Source organism: Alosa sapidissima, chromosome 10 (genome assembly GCF_018492685.1).
Source record: "Alosa sapidissima isolate fAloSap1 chromosome 10, fAloSap1.pri, whole genome shotgun sequence".
NCBI lineage: Eukaryota > Metazoa > Chordata > Actinopteri > Clupeiformes > Clupeidae > Alosa > Alosa sapidissima.
The window spans coordinates 7,646,835-7,669,928 of NC_055966.1; the positions used below are offsets into that span (position 1 = coordinate 7,646,835).

At 42.6% G+C, this 23,094-nt stretch overlaps 1 protein-coding gene across 9 annotated transcripts; it reads right to left on the reverse strand.

Annotated features, from left to right (window-relative positions):
* Positions 1-10,336: 10,336 nt before the first annotated feature.
* LOC121721436 (polyadenylate-binding protein 1A-like) lies at positions 10,337-23,094 on the reverse strand. 9 transcript variants are annotated; one of them, XR_006034826.1, is made up of 16 exons: positions 21,983-22,842; positions 21,555-21,748; positions 21,215-21,330; positions 20,209-20,348; positions 19,366-19,460; positions 19,126-19,263; positions 18,706-18,801; positions 17,982-18,254; positions 16,257-16,347; positions 15,303-15,416; positions 14,908-15,047; positions 12,251-12,335; positions 11,825-11,955; positions 11,502-11,598; positions 11,138-11,201; positions 10,337-10,723 (listed from the first exon to the last, which is right to left on the reverse strand). XR_006034826.1 is itself a non-coding variant. In XM_042108350.1 (16 exons), exons 2-15 carry the CDS (start codon positions 22,176-22,178, stop codon positions 11,509-11,511), a joined length of 1,899 nt encoding a protein of 632 aa, XP_041964284.1. In that variant the 5' UTR covers positions 22,179-22,225; positions 22,887-23,094; the 3' UTR covers positions 10,337-10,723; positions 11,502-11,508. The 9 variants fall into 9 exon arrangements, 8 of the variants coding, with proteins under 8 accessions (XP_041964284.1, XP_041964282.1, XP_041964289.1 ...); XM_042108350.1 differs by lacking the exon at positions 11,138-11,201 and adding an exon at positions 22,887-23,094 and having other exon boundaries at positions 21,983-22,225; XM_042108348.1 differs by lacking the exon at positions 11,138-11,201 and adding an exon at positions 22,887-23,094 and having other exon boundaries at positions 21,983-22,303.

The following is a 23,094-nucleotide window of genomic DNA, read 5'->3' on the forward strand; positions in this document are numbered from 1 at the left end:
TCGAAAAAAATCATAACTTGGAAATACGACTGGGAATATGACTTATTTGTACAACTGGAATGCAGCATTAGCCTTGAGTTCAGAGTCTCAAAAGATTCTTTGTATTCCCTGTGCGATCACGGCAGAAATTTGATCCAAAAATGCTGTACCACTTCTGCATGGGAAAGGGCAGCCTTAAACATGTAGCTACTGCAGAAATATGTTATGCTATCAGACAAGCATTTCTGAAAACACTGTTACTACATGGGCCAAGGATAACAGCACTCAAGTCATTAACAGGAGTTTCAGAATACTGTTGAGAAGGTCTGAGCTGCAACAAAGTACTGACCCAGTACTGTTCTCAGGGTGGTCCGACACTAGAGGCTTGGTAGAGTGGTCGGGGGCAGATCTCAGCCATCTTTAGGCCAGGTGAAGGATACGAAAGTAAAGTAAAAGAAGGTCTGCACAGTGGAGTAGCTTGCAAACTTTAATTAAAAATGTTTAAACAAATTAATAAAAACTGTTTTTTATTAAAAGTTTGGGAGCCAGTCCGGTGCGCGGGCAGTCTCTTTTACTTTACCGACACTGGAGGCTGACGCAGACGGAGGAAACCTCCACTGGATTTCTCTCCCACAGCAAACAGAGCCTCCTCAGCTCCCAGCCCCCAAAATCCTACCAGGCAGCCAGACTTGCTGGAACACCCACCTTGAATTCCACCACAGAGAGCCAGCAACTGGCAGCCCTGGATGCCGTTGTTTGGAACTGTTGCATTTATGTAGTTTGGACAAGATATCTGTGGGTGCCTTGATAATACAAAAGTCAAAACATGGCAAGATTCAAGAGTATTGTTTTTGCAAGAGATTCTAGACAGTCAGTAATCCTTCCTGTTTTAGGGAATTCTTAAAAAAAAAAAAAAAAAAAAGAAAGAAATACATGTGCATTCAAAACCTCAGAATTAATCAGACTAAGGCGTGTCTGATTTTGTAACGGCAGTCCATTTCCCCATAGAAATGAAGAATCGTTTTTGCACAAAAATGCAGCTGCAGAAAAATCCCCCATATGAAATCATCTTTGACATGTTTAAGGAGGTGGTCAAAAAGGGTGTTCCCCTCCTAGAAGAAGCAGCTAATATTTTGGAAAGGCCCCAGTCTAGCCATCTTAAACAGGCACCTTTCTCATCCAAAGGAATGCCTCAGAAACAGGGCAATTGTTTTTCTCTCCGTTTGAGTGAAAACAAACCTTCTTGGGTGGGAAGGGCGGAGGAGTTGCGATCAAGGACACCCTGATGGGCTACAGACATAGGCACTGCAGCTGTGTTTATTCTGAAAAGGACAGCGCAAAGGTCACAAGTGGGCCCTCAATAACATGGACACAAGGTCACCTGGACAAGTTGAAGATGTCTGCAAAGATACAAAGTTCTGCTTTTCCTAATGCACGTTAGCCTGACGAGCCAGACCCACATTAAAATGTAGGGTCTGGGCACTCACCGTTTGCAGTGCTCAGTCCGAGGGGCGGGATAATGGGTTGTCTTTGAAATTCCCTCTGCACGCAACAGGACAGCGCCGAGTCCCATGCGTTTTCCCACCAGCGGAGCTAGGTGGCTAGTTCGAACTTTTGCCATCTTAAAACAAGCTTAACTCGTGTCACACTGTTGGTCAACAGCAACATCCATCGTCTTTGTTTTCAAGTAGCAGGGAATTCAAGCCAAACCGTTGCAACTCTGCCATCAATCATTATGTTAAGCCCGACTAACGACTCTATACACGATTTGATTGGCCTGATAGAAGTTTAATTTTTCGAGCTCACAAGCCAACGGAGAGTTGCTAGACTAGCCCTGGAAGCAAATGTAATTTGCTGCCGCTAGGGTGCGTCTAGATTTCTAGGCTAAATGCAAGTAAACGACTGCATTAACTGGTCGTGTAAATCTCTTGTTGCTTGCCCTACTGTTTTCAGGGCCAAAGCCACAGGATCAACGTCCATGAAAAGGCAGACACATCTTATCTCCAATCTGCAGAAAGAATATAAGGATACACTGATCTCTTGTTTTGCATCAGTGCTACAGACCAGGAAATACTAAATTAGGTTCAGTGTTTTAGCTGATTAGGTGGTTTAGTGTTACAAACCAGGAAGAACTAAAAGCCTAGGCTAATATTTGGTAGCCTCGTAAACCAGACTCTTGACTACGCTTATCTTCGTGCAAAGAGTCTGGCCAGGCATCATTGGCAAACGTCTTCTTCCTGGTGGGTGGACACATTTTAACCAACCACCAACAACCGGCGTATAGTCATCGTTTCTCTGCACTTTTAAGGGACAAGCAAGCTAGCATCAGATCATTGATTCCAATGAAATTGAGCAGAAGTACGTAGAAGGGCGGAGCCAGGCTACATATCTGGTTTGGTATAGGGTAATATACAGGGTTTAGCTGGCCAGAGGGAATTCTGGTTCCGTCTGATTTCTTTATGATGGAACAGTCCCTCCACAAATATCTAAAAGTCTAACTATCAAACCTAAAGCTGGCAGTTGAAATCAACCATCTTGTTTTATGATACGTGTGAAACCTTGACCATTTCTGAAATTCTGTAGTCACTATTTAATCACCATGGGCATTAAGCTTAACTCAGCTAACCACCAAGGATATTATATACCAAATCCAAATCAAATCAAATAGCGGGTCCCAAATCAAATAGCGGGTCTATTAGCCTTATCTCACCTCAACAGCTCAGTAAAATCAGGGCAAAACAATCGGATCCCTTCCTTCAAGCAGTAGCACAGCAAGAGCTTTACATTCCATGTGGTCAATGAAAGGGTTTTAATTTCGGCCCAAAGTAGGAAGCCAGCTAGAAACAACAAGAGGCAGAGTCACTGGTTGGAGGAGGACCGCTACCACCAACTGGAAGATTCTGCTGGGCCACACGTGCAGTGCATGGGGCATGGTCAAGTGGGCAGCAAAGCTCATTTGAGCACTCTCTGGCTCCTCTGCCAGCACCAAGACATGTGGATCACGTGTGTGGCTGAGAGAAGACTCATTCATAAGCTGTATAATGGAAGACTGCGGACTGGATTAGGGACTCAGTCTCCAAAGCTCAGACAGACATCCAGTGCTCATATTAAATATGCTAGCAACTATTGAGATTGTTAAATCTAAAACTGACATGGCCTGTATGGAAATATCCATGTTGATATCATGGACAATTAGGCATTTTGGCTTTTAATATGTTGTGCATCAACAAAGCTATGGGATTTGCTGGACAAAATGCAATTATTGAAACAAAATAAAGAGCCAGGCTCTGGAAGGGCTAAGAAGCATAATGAAATTTGGAATGAAATATAATTGCTATAACTGATTTTTAAAAAAGCATCCACTGTAATGAGTGATGGACATAATTAATCTTCCATCCCAAGATCTAGTTTATGCAAGGAGTGTTTTTCCACAGACGTCCAAGTGAGTCAAAAGACCTACATCTTCTACAAAACCAATTTCCTTAGATCCTATAGGCCATTTCTGCTAATTCTCTTTTTCAAGTAAGAAAATGCACTTCCTGAAAAATATTTTACCTTGTGTCAGCAGTCAGAAATTCAGTTAAACAAAAAACTATTTCAGGAAGACATTGCAGTTATTCGTCCCAATGAGTTTAGGATTCTCTGTCCAGTTATCGAAAGTAGGACTCCACTGCAGAGACTAGAATCTTGATTAAAAACGTTGTGCCTAAATAAACGGTCTGATACATAGTTGATACCTGGAAAGAACACTCAACCTACATCAGGTGACAATCAAAATGTAACCAGACTGAGCAGTTCTTTGAGCAATGGGTAATGTGGCCAGGAAAGTCAGAGATGGGTCTAAAAATGATCTGCTGACCATTAAAATAGCTTTTAATGACAGCGCTCTGTGAACAACTTGACACTGCTCCCAAACGCATGCTTAGATTTCACAATTTAACAAAATGTTCACCTGGTCCCTTAGGCATCACTGGTTCAATGATAATGATTCATATTCCTATGAATTTAGACAGGTCTTTACTCGCAGTACAATGCGGCATCAGAATCCCTAATCAATCTGTGTCTGTCTTGCCAAGCGTGCTTTCAACTATAATTGCCCACGACTAGCCTAATATATTATCTTCTCTGACCAATCAGGATCAGATAGATTTGGGACAGATGCAGTTAATCACCCTGACAACACCGTTAACGTCAACCAAGCTAACTAAATATTGAAACTGTTAGCGTTGACCTCGTTTAACTCACACAAAGGGACATGGGACAATTTAAACAAGGTTTTATCGACCACTGGATTGACAATCCGTCTCAAGTGTTAAGTTAACGTCCAGATATTTTCAGTTTAAGATGTGTAACGTTAGTGGTAAAGTTAGCACGTTAGTCTGCAGGTCACAACACCGAAAGGTAAAATATGCTAGGACTTGGTTGACACAGTTAACTCATATTTAATGTCACGAATAATGTCTACCAAATCAGAGTCAATTTAACGCATATCTAGGCTACTAGAATGTAAATAGAATGTTCAAAGGGACAGTTTTTAAACATGAAGAGAAGTTTATTATGCTTGGCGTGCCATCTAACTTTAAAGTTGCCTATGGTAAGGCAACGTGTTACGAAGTTCAAGGATGATATTGCTTTGTAACAATAACGTACGGTTGTTTATCCAAAACTTACTTATCAAAAAGGTGACGCAAAACAAAACGAAAGTATCTTGTCCTCGCCTGCACCGAGGCACCTGGCTATCTACATGTAACGTTAACCAAAGATCCTTGATTACTAGCTCCGCTTTAACCCTCTCTGCGTTAACGTTAGCTAACAATAGCAAATGTAAGCTTGGATAGGTTGCGATGCAAGGCAGCCAGCTAGATATCCGACTGCGGTCACAGATGTTACGTTAATTTAAGCTTTCAAGAGAGGAAAAATAACGTTAGCCATTATCTAAAAGCAGCCTTCACTAGCACTGCTGGTTCTGTTGTCAATGGGCATAAAGCAAGCGAATATAACGTGGTCACTTGCAGCTTCATCGATACAACCACATAACAAAACGCCAAGAGTTAGGAGTTATAATAGCTAATGTTACAACGACAGCTTAATAGCTACAATGACTGACAATACTGCAAAGCAAGATCTAAACCAGCAATAACAGTTAGCCTACACTAACGAGTTAGCTTAGCGTAGATAATGTTAACGTTAGCTGGCAAACCACTCCAACTAACGTTAGCAGGCAAATGCCTCCGATGTGTCCTGTAGCCAGCTAGATAAAGAGGATAATATGCTTCATACCTTTAACACATAAAGTAAAGTGACCTTGACGAATGTTTTCAGAAGACCACTTCCACTGTCCAGGTCTCCTAAGAAATCCTTTGCTGGCCGAATGGTATATGAACTTTCTCCAGTTTTAGCACAATCCAGACTGACTTGGTCCCACCCCGTTCGTTGATCTGAAGCGCTTGCAGCTGGTTTACGTTCTTTCTCTGTAAGGCTGTTCAAACAATCTCGCGATAATACTGTGTTAAGCGGATCGATGAAAAGTAGAATAACTTTTCCAGACTTAAGGGTAGGCTAGGCTTACACAAGACTTTGATTGATTATACGGTAAGTAAAATGAAGTTATGTATGTACAGTATACTTGTATTGCAAAATAATAAATGCATAATAAATGTTCTTAACATCTGCTCTTGTATGGGAATAGTTAGGCCTACTACTGTTAAAAATGGTCCAAGACTGAAAATAATAATGCCGCGGCAAAGGCATGAAAAGTCAGTTTCCCTGTGATTGCCATAATGTTCTTTCAAGGTTGGCTTCATAATGGCATTATTATTGATGTAAGAATATTTGTTTCTGACAACAAAACACGTGGCTATCACTGAGCCTTAAACAATCCACTTTGTTTTGAAATAAGGACTAAAACAAGCTGGTATGGATGTGTGGCCTATGGTTGTTTTGGAATCTACAGTCACAACAAATGTAAATAGCATAGGCCTAATTGATGCACTGTAAACCTATGTCATAATTTTCAGATTCAATTAGTTACAATGAGAATCTATTCTAACCAAATCTATCAGACATAACTGGCTAAAAGGTAAATTGTCATTTATAAGTCATTTGGCGGCATTACATAAATCATGATTAGCCTTAACCAACAGGGCCAATAGGGCATGTTTCGTAATAAGGGGAAGAAAAATTCTAAGATGTAGTATTTGACCAGCATAAGCATTCATCAAAGATGAAAGGTTATGTGTGGGGAAAAATGGCCTCCCACCCTGTATGTGCTATACCCTCCACTGCCAATATTTACATTCCTCAGAAATATCCCCAACTGTCAAGAACAGAGATGTTTTTGGAACCACCCAGACCTCAAGAAATGTAGTTGCCAAGTTGCATATGTACATGTGCCCTGAACCAAAATATCAGCAGCTAAAAGTGGGAGTGTATGTCCAGGTGCGAGCAGCAGTCCTGATGTGTTAGTGACAGTGATAATAAGTGCACAGAGCAGGCAGGGTGTCTTAGTTTTTGTACTTTACCTATTTGAATTTGCTGTGAATAGCCTAATAGCTGTCACTACTGAAGCTGCTGCAGAGTCTGTAAGACATTAAAGGTTTTCATTCAATTTCATCAGGTTATTTTTGTTTTATTGGTGGGAACTGTGATATTTTACCTATCTTATTCCACATCTCGCTCTCTCTCTCTCTCTCTGAAATACATGGGGGTTGCAACATCTACCTAATCACTGACAACATTAAAGGAAGTTCTCTCAGGAGTAGGCCACAGTTCTGTTGTACAGTTCTACAACTCAGTTCTGTGTCAGCGATGTGTTAATGATAATCTTTTTGAAGGAAAGTGGCTATAACCATTCAGAAAGTAAGTCACAAACAAAACATAGCCATGTGATTACAGTCCCACCCGTCCAACACTAACAGAGGATTAGGGCTGTGTAAATGACCCCAAGAAACATGTCAATCTACTTTATGGTGCATTTTAGTCTGTTTTTTTTTTTTTTCAGTTTAATTTTTTCAGTAGCTGTTGTGACGTTAATCGGTGGGATTATGGGTCGTATGGTAACAGTTTGTGTACGTGTGACGTATTGCTGAGCACAGGCTGGCACGAGTGCCCTGCCATTCTTCCCTTAATCCTGGTAATACCCCACCGCCTCCTTCACATCAATGGCATCCAACCACAACTCCATCTGTGATAAACAGGAGACAGAGCTCAAATCATATTTTTATTTTTATAGGGAACATGTTTAGTCAGTACCTTTAATTCCTTGCAAGGTATTAAAAACAGAACATGTCTGACATTCGAATTTGACTATAATGCAAACCCATGCTCTGGAGACAGGTTAGTAGCAATGGAACAAAACCTAACATTTCCACAAAACTGATAAAGGATTCTAGGTATATTGTAGATGCAGGATCTATTTTTTCTCTTTGGCAGATCAAATTAACCACAGACAGTGGTGTGATGAAAAGCTATTTAATTTGGATTTAACTCCAAAGCAGGGTGGGTTAGAAATAAAATGATCATTGTTGCCATAGTTACGATGAGCTCACATATATCAGAATACCCATCAACCCCAGGAAAAGTAATTTAGAAAACAGTCAACTCATTAGTTCAAAGAGAGTTTGGAGAATTTCTTCATCCTTAGTCTAATACAAATACACCATACAGTAGAAAACATCAGAACTCTCCAGTTGGATGTTTTACGTGTAAACATCATCACTACAAACAAAAAAACACATATAATACATGTAATACATATAATCTTCATTCTCCCAATCAGTAATGGCAGTGAATTTGTAAAGAGTGATGCAAATAATCCTCTATGATGAGTCTCTTGAGTGGATGAGCTGGATCTCTGTTATCCTTTTGATCAAAACAAATCAATGTGTTTTTTTTACCACAGATCTTAAAATAAAGTGTATGTGTGTGTTTTCAGAGAAAAAGCAGTAAGTTAATCAATCAGCCAAAAAAAAAGAGACATTTAAAACAGGACTCTCATTTTCCAACTCTTAGCTTAAGGAAAACTTACAGTAGATGATTATGGCTGCATGTTCGTCCAACTAAATATCCCACTGGACCACTGTATATAACAAAAGCATGGCACAGAATCAAGCTTAACAACCTCATACTCCCCTTTTCATCTAAGATTTTGTCATGATAAACCCTTAAAATATGCATGAGGTACTGTTTTAAAACCAAAGCTGTCTGAAACCTAGAAATGTTTGTGTTGGAGCCTTGACAAGACATTGGACACTGCAGAGACCCAACTACTGCTAGACATTTGGAATAAGCTAGTGCAGGTTCTTGCCTGTGCCATTGTATGACAAAGGAATTACCCAGGCCTGATGCGGGTTACGTTGGAAAATGAGAATGCCCAGACATGTGGCAAGGCTGAATTGGAAATACCAGTACACTCCACAGATAATCAAGCAACAGATTCCTTATTTCATCAGAGTTTTGTGACATGAATGCAGTGTTTTGTCACTGCCCAACTGAACGCCAAACAGAGTTGGTGCCCATATTTGGCTGTGTGTGAGGGGCTGAATGGAGACAGGTAATTAGAGTAAGGCAGCTGGACTTCTCAAACACACATTAAAGCGAGGCCCCCCCAAAAATATCACACACAAGTAGCTTTACCCCCCAGAATCTCCCAATGGCAGCTAAATTGAGGGTCCATTTAGCCACTGATTTTGAAGCAAGCAGTCAGAGACAGCTTCTACAGTTGACGGTGTGGAGAGTGCCATCTTATTTTAAGAGGTGGAGAGTAAACAGTGTCATGGTGGAGGGAGCAGTTGTTGAAACAGTTGGATGGTTACAGTAAACAAAGCCAGCCCCCTGAGGTAAACAGAGAGAGCGGGCTAATGCCACCCCAAAGACTACCAACGCCTAATATTAGGCACTGGGGGCATGGCGGTTGACTGACGTGCTATATATTACATTGCTGGGGTAATCCTCAAGTCGACACAGAGCAATCAGGAGGAATTCACAAACCACTACCCAGCCACTTCCACACATCACACCTGGCCAAAAATAACCCTAAAAACAAGGCTCCGCTCAGAGAGCGAGTGCCCCGCATAGCTGTAGGTTCGCAGAGGAAGCACCATACTTGCCCACAGCCCTCCTACTCATTTGAGTGTCCAATACTGTTTTAGAGCAGTATTCTGTTTACTTTTGAAAAGGCCGAAAAGCAAAACAGCATTAAACTGACTCTCACAGCAGGTTGCATACTGCCAGGCTCTCTGGCTAGGATTATATTCACGTGATGATGAGTCACTAAAGCCCCTTTCATGATACGCAGAGATGACGGCTGAACCTTTGACTGTCTGGGTTTATCTGGCACCCCTTGTTCTGCAGTCAGAGAGGAGGGGGGGGGGGGGGGGGGGGGGGGGCGGTAGTCCAGCTGAACACTGACTGGACAGACAGGGCCAGACTAGAACTACAACTTGTGCTGCATTTGGAATCTGTCGTTAGATACTCTGGATGAAGGTCCTGAGCACCTTGAGAATCTATTAGCTTTGGTACATTTCAAATACAGCTGCTGGATGGTGGCAGTGCAGTGTACCATGTTGTATTATGACCCAGCATGAACTGTGAGCGGGCAAGGGAGCATCATGATGACGAGCACATAACGTTATGTCAAACATTCCTAGTGTAGTTCATGTTCCTCCAGGGCAGATTTGTCAGTAGCTACAGAGCAGTAGGGCTTTCGGTCTTGCACACCTACCACTACCAGTAACATCAGAGCTCTCAAGAACTCTCTCCTATGGAGTAATATACCTTAGACTCAAAATAAACCACAGCTGATTTGGTTAGCGATAAAGACCTATGTAATGCCCACCCAAACACATCACAGATGGCTTTCAGAGAATTTTTTGTTGCTCTGAATGTCATTGTCAGAGCATTTAAATTTCCAGTTTAGAGCTTAGGATCCTTTATAGTATGTGCGATAGACTAGTAAGTGATATTAATATGTATGTATTAATTTATTATTGTCAGATTTTTTTTTTTCTGTTTTTATTACACACCTCTTCACTGCCACCTAGTGTTAGGAAAGGATCCTGTAGGTAACCAATCCTGCACAGCCACATTCTTAAAGACTGTAATGCTGTAACTTTACTAATACTAATAGTACTAATAATTGGATGTTATCTTTCACTGTAATACATCAGAGGTGATTCCCAAAGCATGTGTCAGACAGGAATTCTCTTCACACTCCCTTCACGAGTCATTTTATTACCACCATCTGTTAAAAAGCAATCAGGTGGTTCGCTACATGTAATGTGCTTCACGAAAATACACTTTTTCCATGTCACAAAAGTGCACACACCTGCACACAACAATGATATACAACACAGAAACATTCAGTGTGAGATTTTATTATAGCAAGCAGTTCTTAATCCAGACATCTCTCCAGAGCCTAGCTATCATGTAGGATTTTGTTCCAAACATAATATTCTGTGCATCCGTACAGTACTGGGAAAAGACAGGGCTTTCATTTTAAAATAATTTCTCAAACATCAAACAATTTTTCATTTTTTTTCCTCCTTTTTTTTTCCTATGTAAATAATCAAGGTCTAGACACTTTCTTCCCAGACCTGGTAAAACAATTCTGATTTTCATTCCATTTTTTAGCTTTTTTTTCCTTTTGCAATGTTTTCTGGGTTTTAGCTTTTTTCAATGTTTAATATTTTTCTTTCTTTTTCATAACTTCTTTTAACCAGTGAAGCAAGCTGCAGCATTCCCATTCCTGGAACAGAAAAACAGGGACATTAGACCTCAGTGGGCGCACACTGCAACAGCACATCTACAGTCTGATGGATCCAGACCTTGGTTATCTGGATGGCACCGTGTGCTAGACTGTAAACAACCTGGGCAACTGTGCTGAGCTATTAGCACACTGAATTGACACATCCAGGAATTTAATAGTGACAGTGGGCACTGGGCAGACTACTGCCTCAGGTGTTGTCTAACAAGTTTACTAGCTACTATCAGCTTGATGGGAGCATGCATGATTAAACTAAGCTTTAGTGAGATTGTTGTTTCGATTTTGAAAGATGTTCCAGTCATAACATACTGCTCTAGAGTTCAATTATAAACGAGCCTAATAACTAACTTCTATAACCTCTAACGAGCCTCCTCTATGTGGTCTATTCACACATACCCAAACTAACCGATCTTCGAACATTCCTATTCAACTGCTCCAAACGAGCCAGCTGTGAAAACATCTGCAAAGATGATAAGAGGTAGTCAGCCGACATATCTAGGTTAACTGGCATGAGACCTTAACTATAACTGTACCACACAGAACTTGATTGACAACCAAGAGGGACTAACAATTCCATTATGGATTTGACAGTGTTATGGATTTCATATGTGTTTGTTTGTTTGTTTAATTTAAGGCCATTTCCGCAACTAAGGCTATTTAATGGCCAGAGCATTGTGTGTGATTTCATATGTGAAAAAAGGCTGAAAGTGGAGGTAATGTTAGGGGTATTGATGGGGTGAGGTGCAGCAGCAGTAAGTACCTCGTCATTAAACAGCTGGCACAGCTGGGCCAGTAACGGACTTCTGAGCGGCCTCTTTAGCCTGGTGAGCCTGCAGCACAGCCACGGCCTCATCCACCTGCAACACAAGACCACTGCATGGTTCCACTGCATGACTTTGACTGTGGAGATACCTTTACTCAACTGCAGGACTGAGTTAAAATGTGTATCTACAAAGTATGTTTGTGAGTGTGTGTATGTAAAGAGGTGTTTGAATGTGTGTGTGTGTGTGGAGAGGTGTTTGAGTGTGTGTGTGTGTGTGTGTGTGTGAGCGTGCGTTTCTGTATGCGCACACACAGACTGACCTTGGAGCGCAGAGACTCTGGAGACTCTAACATGTGGAGGAGCTCGGAGTTGTCGATCTCCAGCAGCATGCCTGTGATCTTCCCCGCCAGGTTGGGGTGCATGTTCTGGATCAGTGGGAACAGGCGCTCTCCTGAAGGGAGGACGGGCACAGTCAGACGTGAGGGGGGAAAACAAAGACATTCCACATAATCACAAGAGAGAGGAAAGAGCAAGAAAGGAGCACATGCACACAAAATCATTTACGCAATCATACATAAATACACACACAAACTTTGTAAATGCACATTTGAACTCACTCAATCCTGCATTTGAATTTACAAACATGCAGAGAATAGACAGACATACACACACCACTTCAACTGAGAGAGAGAAAAAAAGAAAGAAAGAGACATAATGGCAATCAGAGGTGATGTACTGGTACTGACCCAACATCTGCTTCTGCTCCTGTGGGGGGGCTGCTGCCAGCATGGAGGCCGTCAGCGGCTCCTGGCCTTGGACATGGACAGCAGGCTGCAGGGAGGGTGACAACTCAGTTACACACAGGCAAACAGCAGTGGCACACAGCAGTCACAGAAGAGGGCAAAATGCGAAACACTCGGGGTCAGAAATAGCACCAGGTCAGGCCGACTCCTTTTAATTGTTCCTTTTTCAAAGAAAACAGACTCTTAAAACAGACCAGCCAACACTTTAAAGTGGAATTGCTGCACATCCTTGAAAAATGCCGTCAAAGCAACTTTTGTTGCCTAGATGGCAAAACTAACAAACTATTCTATCTGTTCCCTTTCCACCAATGAGTTAGAATTGAGTCTGGCTAAATCAGACTATTAAGAATTTGAGCCTGGTACTCCATCATTGGGATGTGATTATAGGATATGTTTCAACCGATACAGGGGAAAAATGTCTCTGCGCATAATTGGATAGATCTCACTAATCAGAGCAATGGAGAACAGTCATCCTTCTTCTCGACAAATGAAATGCCTTAATTGCTGTTTTCTGTTCGTTTAAAGTTACTGCGCTGTCAAGAATCTTGTACATGCGACGTGCGAAATCTAAACGTCTAGCTTCTATAGCAAGAGCCGAGCACGCTCAGTTCTCATACGGGCATAGAGCCTTCTCAATGGAACAAGTCCAGACCGAATTTGGCCTGGCTTCCAGACTCCAATGACTTACTTGACTCTCTTTATATGCTACCCCTTGGCTCAATTTTTAAAAAGTATAACATTCAGTATCACTGCTATGCAGATGACACTCAGTTTTACCTGCCTGTTAACACTAATGGCATTTGTTCTTTGGAGAATATTTTTAACTGTCTCAAATTTTCTTCAACTGAACAAAAGTAAAACTGATATAATTATTTTTGGCCCTCCAAGTGATGTTTCTATCTTGAAAAATGGACTAGGACCTCTCTCTGCAAACTGCCACAGTGAAGTAAAGAATCTTGGGTTTTCTTTGACTCCTCTTTAAATTTTAATAAGCAAGTAAATAGTGTGGTCAAAGGCAGCTTTTTCCAGTTAAGTACCATTGCAAAACTGAAGCCCTTTTTGTCCTTCTCCGATCTTGAAACTCTTATACATGCTTTCATAACATCTAGACTAGATTATTGTAATTCATTATATGCAGGCCTGACCCACTCCACTCTCAACAGACTTCAGCTAGTTCAAAACGCAGCAGCTAGATTATTAAGTGGCTCTAAGAAACGTGAGCATATAACTCCTGTGTTGGCTAAGCTGCACTGGTTACCTGTGGAGCACAGAGTTAAGTTTAAAATGTTCCTTTTTGTCTTCAAAGCCCTCAGTGGTTTGGCACCTAGTTACATAGGTGACCTACTAATTCCTTACAGCACTCCAAGATCACTTAGGTCTTCATCTCAGAATCTTCTCTATATCCCCAAAACACGCCTTAAAACTAAGGGTGATAGAGCCTTCTCTGTTGTTGCCCCCCAACTCTGGAATAGTCTACCTGTACATATTAAGTCCTCTCCAACCATTGACCGCTTTAAGTCTAACTTAAAGACTTTCATTTTCTCACAAGCTTTCAATCTACCTTAATACAACCCCCCCCCCCCACGAACACACACACACACACACTCTTTATTCTTTATTTTATTTTTGACCAATTTGTTTATTATTTTAATTATTTATTTATTTCCCCCCCCCGTTATGTTATTATTGTTGTTGTACCATTGGCATTGTTTTATGTTTGTTTGTAAGCACTTTGGTTCAACTCAGTTGTTTTTAAATGTGCTATAGAAATAAAGTTAAGTTGACTTGACTTGACTTGACTTGACTTCTACTTTACTCTTCAGTATTCAACTACTTAAGTGAAGTGACACATTAAAGTGAAACCTGTTGAAGTGTTTCTCCATCATAAAAGACGTGTGTGTTAGGGGTGGGCGATATATATCGTCTGCGATAATATCGTGATTGTCGTTTTAACGATGTGCAAATTTACATTATCGAGTATTTAAACTACTTAGAGGGAAAAAAAACTCAAAATCACGCATTGAAACCCCATACATTCACTAAATCCAGGAGGTGTATGCAAGAGAAGCCCCGTTGCAGCAGAGCAAGTGTCACATGATTGCTAGTGGGTCCACGTTGTCACACGCAGGCCTAATGTTTATTTTGTGTAGCGAGATCCAGACGTAGCCTACTTGGGATTTTGTGCAGCTACTTCTGTTCACGTAGCATTAATGAGACAGTCACACTTTTTCCTACATGGTATTATATGGAGAGAAAACATTTGCCTTTGAGTATTTTAATAGTCAGTTGTAAACAAAGAACTCTTCTCATGTAACCCTTTTGTAAATGGACTGATGTTCACACTAAATATCTACGTGTATCGATTATGCTAACCGTTAGCATCTCTATGGGATTTCTCATATACATTAGCCATAAGCTAACGCATTAGTTTCTATTCTGTAACTTGGAATGCTAGCCTACATGATTTCTCTTAAACAAAACATCGAAGGAAATAACTTAGATGTAAAGTTGGTCTGCTTAGTTTTACAGTGAATCCTAAGTAAAGGTTTTTGAAAGGATCTTCAGCTTCAGACTTTCTCTTGGGAAACTGTTAGGCCTACCTGCTGCATGGCGGAGTGTGGCTGTGAGCCCAGCTGTGGGTTCCTCACTCCTGCAGCATACTTGTATTGGGGAACGCCGCGCACCGGTGCAGCAGTGGGAGCTGTGGCACTGGCCGGCCGTGGGCCAAGACTCTGAGAGGCTACCGGAGGAGAGGGGGAGGAGACAAACAGGTACTCACATTTACTTTCAAAATAAGGAGCACTCCAAATCCCATAATTATACATGTACAATATAATCTCAGTGTATCAGAATTTTGCATAGCAAACCATTTTCTTGACTTTGACTGTTGAAAACATCCAACCAGCCCACATAGAGTACTGTAATCATTATACTACAACAAAGACGGCAAGGACAGCCTGCTTGCTTTTGTAACAGACAACCAGGGGGCACTTACTCATGCGCTGAGATGCCACCATGCGTGGCACCTGGGAGGCCGGTCTCACAGTGCTGAAGGTCTGCGGACGAGGTGCGGACGGCCGCATGGTGTTTGCTTGCATGCTCTGGAAATCTGCAGAGACAGTGGAGTTTTCAGAAAGTGTGTGTGCGCTCCATAGCCTTGTTCACCTTACCACTCTAAATCTGAATTTTTAGCATATCCAGATTGTATCTAACATGAGATCCTATTTTTCCAAATCGGTCTCAAACTGCATAAAAAGGTGGTTTTGAATTCAATTCCAATCAGATTTTTACAGATCTGTTTCAATCTGAATGTTTCGGTCACTTGAATAGGATTGTTTTCCGTGTCACTCACAACGCGACACGAACAACAACAGCAACAACAACGTAGATCCGGATCCAGAGACATAAGTTAATTCAAACAAGATGATTTAAACAAGCAAGTGGTCGAAACTTTGGTCGAAGTGGGAAAAAATAGTGGAAGAAAACAACATAATCATAATAATCATTTGGGTCAGAAACAGGCACAGTTCTTTACTCTTGCATTTCCTGGGTGTAGATTGTTACCATAGAAATCAATGTGGATAAGACTATGTTAATACAGGCAAATCGGATCTGATCATTTGCAATATGTAATGCAGACGGTCAGTCAGTAAGATCGGATTCTGATTACATTTGGGAAAAAATCGGATTTGGGCTGCAGTCTGAACAAGGCCTAAGTGAGAGAACAGCAGCTGGCAGAACCATGTTCTCAGTTAACTGAAGGACAGTGGCCAGAGTCAGACCTCTCATCTACAGTATCCTCCTGCAGAGGGGACCTTTCCCAAATACTTAAGCAAACCACAAGAAGCATCTTATTTAAGACTGAAACAATTTGGACCACAACAGGTCCCAGTTCTTTTCCCCCCGTGATGTTGCATGGAGCTCAACATCAGCTTGCAGGGCCACTTACGCTGAGGGCGCATGCCCTGGGTGGCCCAGCGTGGGCCAGGTCTGAGCTGAGCCAGCTGGCTGGTGGGGTAGTACGCAGCGCGGTTCTGGGCCTGTGGAGCGCACACACACACACACACACACACACACACACACACACACACGTGGTTAACATGATGATGCATGTGGCGACCTTCTGAGCAATGCTGCTAGGCAACCACATAACCAGTTCCATGTGTTCTGATTGGATGATCATGATCATTTGACTTTGATGACTGAAGTTCTCCAGAAAAAATGTGCCAGGGCAACAATAATCAGGAACACTGCAAGGCAACATTGGTCAAAAAGTTGTGCTGTGATGATGAGCTTTGGGTTTGTACGATTTGTACTAGAATGACTGCTTTTGATAGTGATAGTGATTTTGTTTTTTTTTTCAGCAAGTGGACTTGCCACAAAATCTTGCAGTCTCTTCTTATATGCTGATGCTTAACTACAGTAGGCCAGAACCTCTGCTCTAGTCATTTAACATCTGCAGTATGTGTCAAGCCTCATAACCGCTTTGTTCTTTCCTGCCGGCAGATGTGCCAGCTTAAGCTATTTTCAGCTTGTCTACGTTCAGGAACTCCATGATTTCTCACTATGCCATGATAATATCTCACTGGTGTAATGACGGCATTAAAAAACACCACCACCATTTGATGAGGCTAGCTGCAGCTATTTGCGGACATGGTTTAAAGCACACAGTTTTATGCTGTGCTATGCTATGCATGGTTTAAAGCACACAGTTCTATGCTGTGCTGTGCATGGTTTAAAACACACAGTTCTATGCTGTGCTGTGCATGGTTTAAAACACACAGTTCTATGCTGTGCTGTGCATGGTTTAAAGCACACAGTCCTATATGCTGTGCTGTGCATGGTTTAAAGCACACAGTCCTATGCTGTACTGTGCATGGTTTAAAGCACACAGTCCTATGCTGTGCTGTGCATGGTTTAAAGCATACAGTTCAATGCTGTGCAGTACTATGTGCATCTATGGCCGAGCAGTGTTGCAGTGTTTCCCATACATTGACTAATCTGTGGCGGGGCGCCACAAAATAAAAATCGGCCGCCACAGATTAATATTCTATGTTTAATTTAAATTAAATATAAGGTCAAATCCTTGCATTGCCATTGAGCTGCGCTTTTTACGCACGCAGCCTTTCCTTACCACGCCCCGCTCTCTCTCGTAGCCTGCTGCCCCTCCTCTGCATGTGCATTTAACAAAATATTCACGATTGTTGAAGGATTGTTGTTGCCACATAGAAGCATTGCATAGAAGACGTCTGGCTAAATTGCTATTAAATCCGCTTAGCATCGTGACCATGCTGCGCAAATTTGTTCAAAACTGCTGCATTAAAGTGATCTCTGCTAAGGTCTTATCACAACATAGTTTACTCTCTTCAATGTAGCCTAAGTTAAGTTATGAAATCAAGCAGTATCTCAAAGCTAATGTTAGAATACTGTTTGGATGTCGAATTTAGCATGCTTAGCCACATCAGCAGCCTTTCAACTGTGTTACAATTGCAAGGGTTCCCTCAAACGTCTTAAAGTGACAGGCACTCAATTAGACCTATACACTACCAAGACGATCTTAATACCACAACCCCCCCGCCCCCCGGTTTGTCCCCAAGTCAGCTACGGCCACAAATTGAATCCAATTCTGTGGGAAACACTGGTGTTGCTATGGTGTGGAGTGAAGGGTGCTGACCTGGGGGATGGCGGCCATGAAGTAGCCGGAGGGTGGCGCGGGCTGGTAGGGGTTGATGACCGGGTTGGGCACGGCCCGGACGGTGGCCATCCTCTGCATGTACTGGTTGGTGAGGTGGGCCTGGCGCTCCTCCTTGCGCTGCGCCAGCGCCACGTACAGGGGCTTGGTGGCCACGATGCGCCCGTTCATCTCAGTCACAGCCTTGGTGGCCTCCTCTGGCGAGGAGAAGCACACAAAGCCAAAGCCTTTGCTGCGGCCGCCCTCCATCATGACCTGTAAAGAGTGGGGAGATTTTTGTTTTACAGATCAGATGTTATCGGGAAAAATGTGTGTGGCTATTTTCTCTACCATTATATTCAATAAAATATTGCACATGACTCTAGATTAATTTATAAACACCAAATAGTTATGTAATCATAACTACTACCTATATTTCTATCAGGTTTATGTGGAGCAGGGACAGACAGTGAGAGCCGCCAGTGATTCAGTATGTTGTCTGCATAGTGTCTACAACAGCGCAATGTGTGGAAATGTGTGCGGAGGGAAGAGGAATGGAATTGGCGTTTTAACGTTGGTATCTCAAGTAAGCTTTTAAGATGGTTTGTTTCACAGAGGAGCTATGAGCTGTGAGCCAAGTACAAGCTCCATCAATACGATCAACTATCAGCTGCTAACTGGGAACGAGTGTACTGTATGGTGAATAACCGGCAGGAGAGGTGGCTACCTTGGCACTGGTAATTGTCCCAAATGGGGAGAACTCTTTACGCAGGCGCTCATCATCCAACCCATCATCCAGGTTCTTCACATAGAGATTCACACCCTGGAAGAAGATTTGCATGTTAGTGCCATTTTAAATCTATGTATTAACACTTATACTACAGTATACACTGCCTACAGATGTAGTAGGTGTTGTGTCATGACTGTGCATGACTCTGTAAGATTACACTAAATCAGCTTGACCACTGCCCCCTGCTGGTCAACTTTACAACTGCATGAAAAGACAAGATTAATCACTGACTTTCAAAACCATGAAAAACAGCATTTTGGTATTGTAAAATCACAACTGTATCACTGGACGTGGTCCAGACTGGCAGCATGCATGGTCAGAGTGACTGCTCAGACGGGTGGCATCTGTGGCACACACCTGGTAGCGGGTCATGCGGTCATGCTTCATCTGCTCAAATTTGCGCTTGAGCTCCGTCTGCCGCTCCACCTTCTTCTGTGCCCGGCCCACGTACACCAGCTTACCGTTCAGCTCCTTCCCATTCATCTCATCCACGGCCTGAGAAGGAAGACACACACACACACACACACACACGCTCATTGAGTGATTTCACTTTCACACAGCAGTCGGAAACATTAAAAAACTCCGGTCTCTGCTCACCCTCTGTGCGTCCTCGTGTCTCTCATAGCTGACGAAGCCGAAGCCTTTGGACCTCCCGCTCTCATCCGTCATCACCCTGATGCTCAGTGCAGGGCCTGGGAGGAGGGGTTTTCCAGCACAGGTCAGATCATGTGCCAACACAACAACTTCTTAAGAGTATGCGTGGCCTACTGGTTAGAGAATCGAACTTGTGACCAAAGAATGGCCAATTCGATCCCTGACTCGTAGGCAAAATGTGTGTGTGTGTGTGTGTGTGTGTGTGTGTGTGTGTATGGGGGGGGGGGGGGGGAGTAATTGACCAGCACTCTCCCACATCCACGGATGAGGTTGCCCATTGAACAACTGCTCCCCAGGCACCGGATCAAGGATTGCCCAATGTTCCAGACCTGTATGTGTGCTCCTAGTGAGCTCATTGCACCTAGTGTATGTGAGTATACTACCCCCTTCAGGAGAAATGAAGCACCTTAAAATGTATTTATACAGGTCAGATACAACACTGAAAATTCCCACATTCCCAGAAAGATCTTCCAGATTTCAAAAAACAAAAAAAACAAATGTAAATGTAAATCTAAATAAATCTTAGATACACACAGAGCACACAGTGAACACACAGTGAGGTGAAGCACACACTAACCCGGAGCAGTGAGCTACTTGCTACCTTGCTACAGCGACGCTCAGGGAGCAGTGAGGGGTTAGGTGCCTTGCTCAAGGGCACTTCAGCCGCCCCTACTGGTCGGGGATCACACCGGCAACCCTCCGGTTGCAAGCCTGAAGCCCTAACCAGTAGGCCACGACTGCCCCGATTTTGCACCCAATTTTGTGAAATGTTTCCCAGACACGCACCAAACTTGCCAAAGATCTCGCGCAGTTTTTCATCGTCCATGTCCTCTCCAAAGTTCTTGATGTAGACGTTGGTGAACTCCTTAGCACGGGCACCCAGCTCGGCCTCTCGTTCCTTGCGGGACTTGAAACGCCCCACGAACCTGTAAAGCATCAGTGGGAACCAGAGTGGAAATCCACAGTGAAAGAGCTGCGCAAATTTTAGGTGAGGACATTACACATAAAACAGCAATACCTTACTTGCACAATATTTAGTCCATAATTATGATGGGACCACAGTAGGCTACACACTACACATAATAATAATCTCTACAAATCTGCCAAACAGGAGCCGCCAGGAACCAACCACCGCTTGCAAATCAATGTCTTATTTGAATCAGGAGATTTTATGCAATTTTGAAGTATTTCCACTCAGAATTTTGCGATTCACATTCCTGTCTGGATAAAGTGGTGCTGCATGAATTAAGCATACTCATGCATTTTTGCAGCAACAAAAATAATATTAGTTCACTCTAGTGTTACTGTATTCCCTAGCCCAGTACTGTGAGCTAAGAATGGCTCATTGCATTTCTGTGTGTTGTGTCACTCCCTAGTTTATGAAGGACTGTTAGCTAAGGCTGGAGTACTTCTGGGGTGTACATGCTGAATGTGACAAGGCCATGCAACCAGGCTACTTTTAGAAATGTCTGATATCACAAAAGCAATTCTTTAACACAAACATACAGGTATTTGTGGGAGTTTAAGGGCGTTTTTTGGAGGTAACCAGGTATACCATGCTTTTGGAGGTGCAAACAAAACGCTGCATTGCCTTTGAGATAACATAGTAAAGAACAAAAAATCTGATTGTTTGGACATCCAAATGGGCGGTGAAGTACATATGTGACGCGAGTTTGTGTGAAGAATGCCCTGCCCAAATCTGTTTAGGTGAGTTAGGCCTATAAGAAGGGCAGCTTCTCTCATCTGTGATCTAGCTCAGCTATAGCTGATCATTGTAAATAACACAACTCACACTTTGCGATCATTAAGCAGCATGCCGTTCATTTTCTCTATGGCTCTCTCTGCCGCCTCCTGGGTCTCAAAGTGTACAAAGCCGTAGCCCTTTGAGCCATTCTCATCACAAACCACCTTGAGAAAAGGAGAGTCGTGAAAACCTTCAAAACCATGAACATGAATTAGATCATTTGATACTCAGTAAGACACACTGTAAGTCTGTAACTGAATCTGCACAATTCGATTGGACAGTACAGTGACTAGATGACCAAATTATGCAGAACAAACCACCAGGGGGGGAAAGCATCCATATTCAAGCTTTCCACACACATGCATGAGGCAGCACCCCTGTCCTTTACCTTGCAAGAGAGGATGTTTCCGAAAGCCGAAAATGTATCATAAAGGGCCTTGTTGTCGATGGACTTGTCCAGGTTTTTAATGAATATGTTTCCAACACCACTCTTTCTGAGGGAAGGGTCACGCTGGGACCACATAATGCGCACAGGCCTGCCCTTGATGACATCAAAGTTCATGGTGTCCAGTGCTCGCTCAGCTGTCAAAGGGTGATATTTGGCCATATACAAAAAAATTTAATTATGCATCAATCACATCATTCAAGACCTTCCTCAAAAATCTTGAAGCTTTAGCTTCTAGCCTAATATTGGTGCGGTCCTAACCCTGATGGCTAGGCCTATGTGACTATGTGAGTAAGTACCTCAAAACAAAGCACTCTTATTGACGAATGAATAATGACTAGAATAAGAGTACCAACTACATCATCACCTACCGTCTGCCGGTTGCTGAAAGTTTACATAGGCATATCCGAGGGAGCGACGTGTTATCATATCCCTGCAAACCCGAATTGAAAGTATGGGGCCGGCAGGACTGAACTTCTCATATAGCATTGCCTCGGTCACATCAGGATGGAGATCCCCGACGTACAAGGAGGCCATGGGGTAACTGGGAGCTGCGCTGTGGTTCATCTTGGTGGGCGCGTCCGTTTACACAAGGATTCCGACAGTAGCGTTGACTGGTGAAGAGAGGTGCTCTGTTACCAACAGCACGTCGTTGATGTCTTCTTAATGACTTGAATCATGAGAGGGTCTGTCTACAAGTCATACACTAACGTTAGCTGACGTTGTCATAGCTATATAACGTGGGTAATTTATTGATAGCTAAGAGTAACGTTAACTTAGCCCGCAATTTACGGTCACTCCATATAACTGTAACGTTAACGTAACATAACGTTAGAAACATACACCAACGGTAACGTTTTGTACTAACGCCGATAAACTATTCGCTTAACAGTAGCGTCAAAAATATCGATGACGTTTAACTTTAACTGCTAGTGATATGTAACGTTAGTTTGCGAAAATCACCTGGTCAGCAGGCTAACATCAACGTTCATTCAACCTTCAAATTTATCAAGGCTAACAGGTGACAAGTTATCCTACCGTTATTTTAGCTTGAAATATTTGGTCACATGAAGGTTAAGCTAATCCTAGTGTGCAGGCTAGCAACCCTTAACGAAAATGACCCACGTTTAAAATCAAAGGGTGACCGTGGTGGCTGAGCAGATTCTCCCAAATCTCCCACAACCGAGTTAACATAGCGTTCTCAGCTGACTGATTAGCCTTGTCACAGCACCGGTTGATGATTACTTTTAAATTCCCCATGGCTACCCGGTTTACCTTCTTATCCACGTAGTTAGCGTTGTGAGGCGGCCTTGCTTCACCGGTTCTGGCCTATTCGATATTTTGTTATTTTTTCTATTTTCTCTATTTTTAATATTTTTTTTTTTCAATTATTTTTATAGTAAGATGTGAGCCGAGGCAGGCTTCGGACCACACGGTCACCACTCCAACTGCCTGCCGGGGTGGGTGGAAGTGGGAGGCAGTT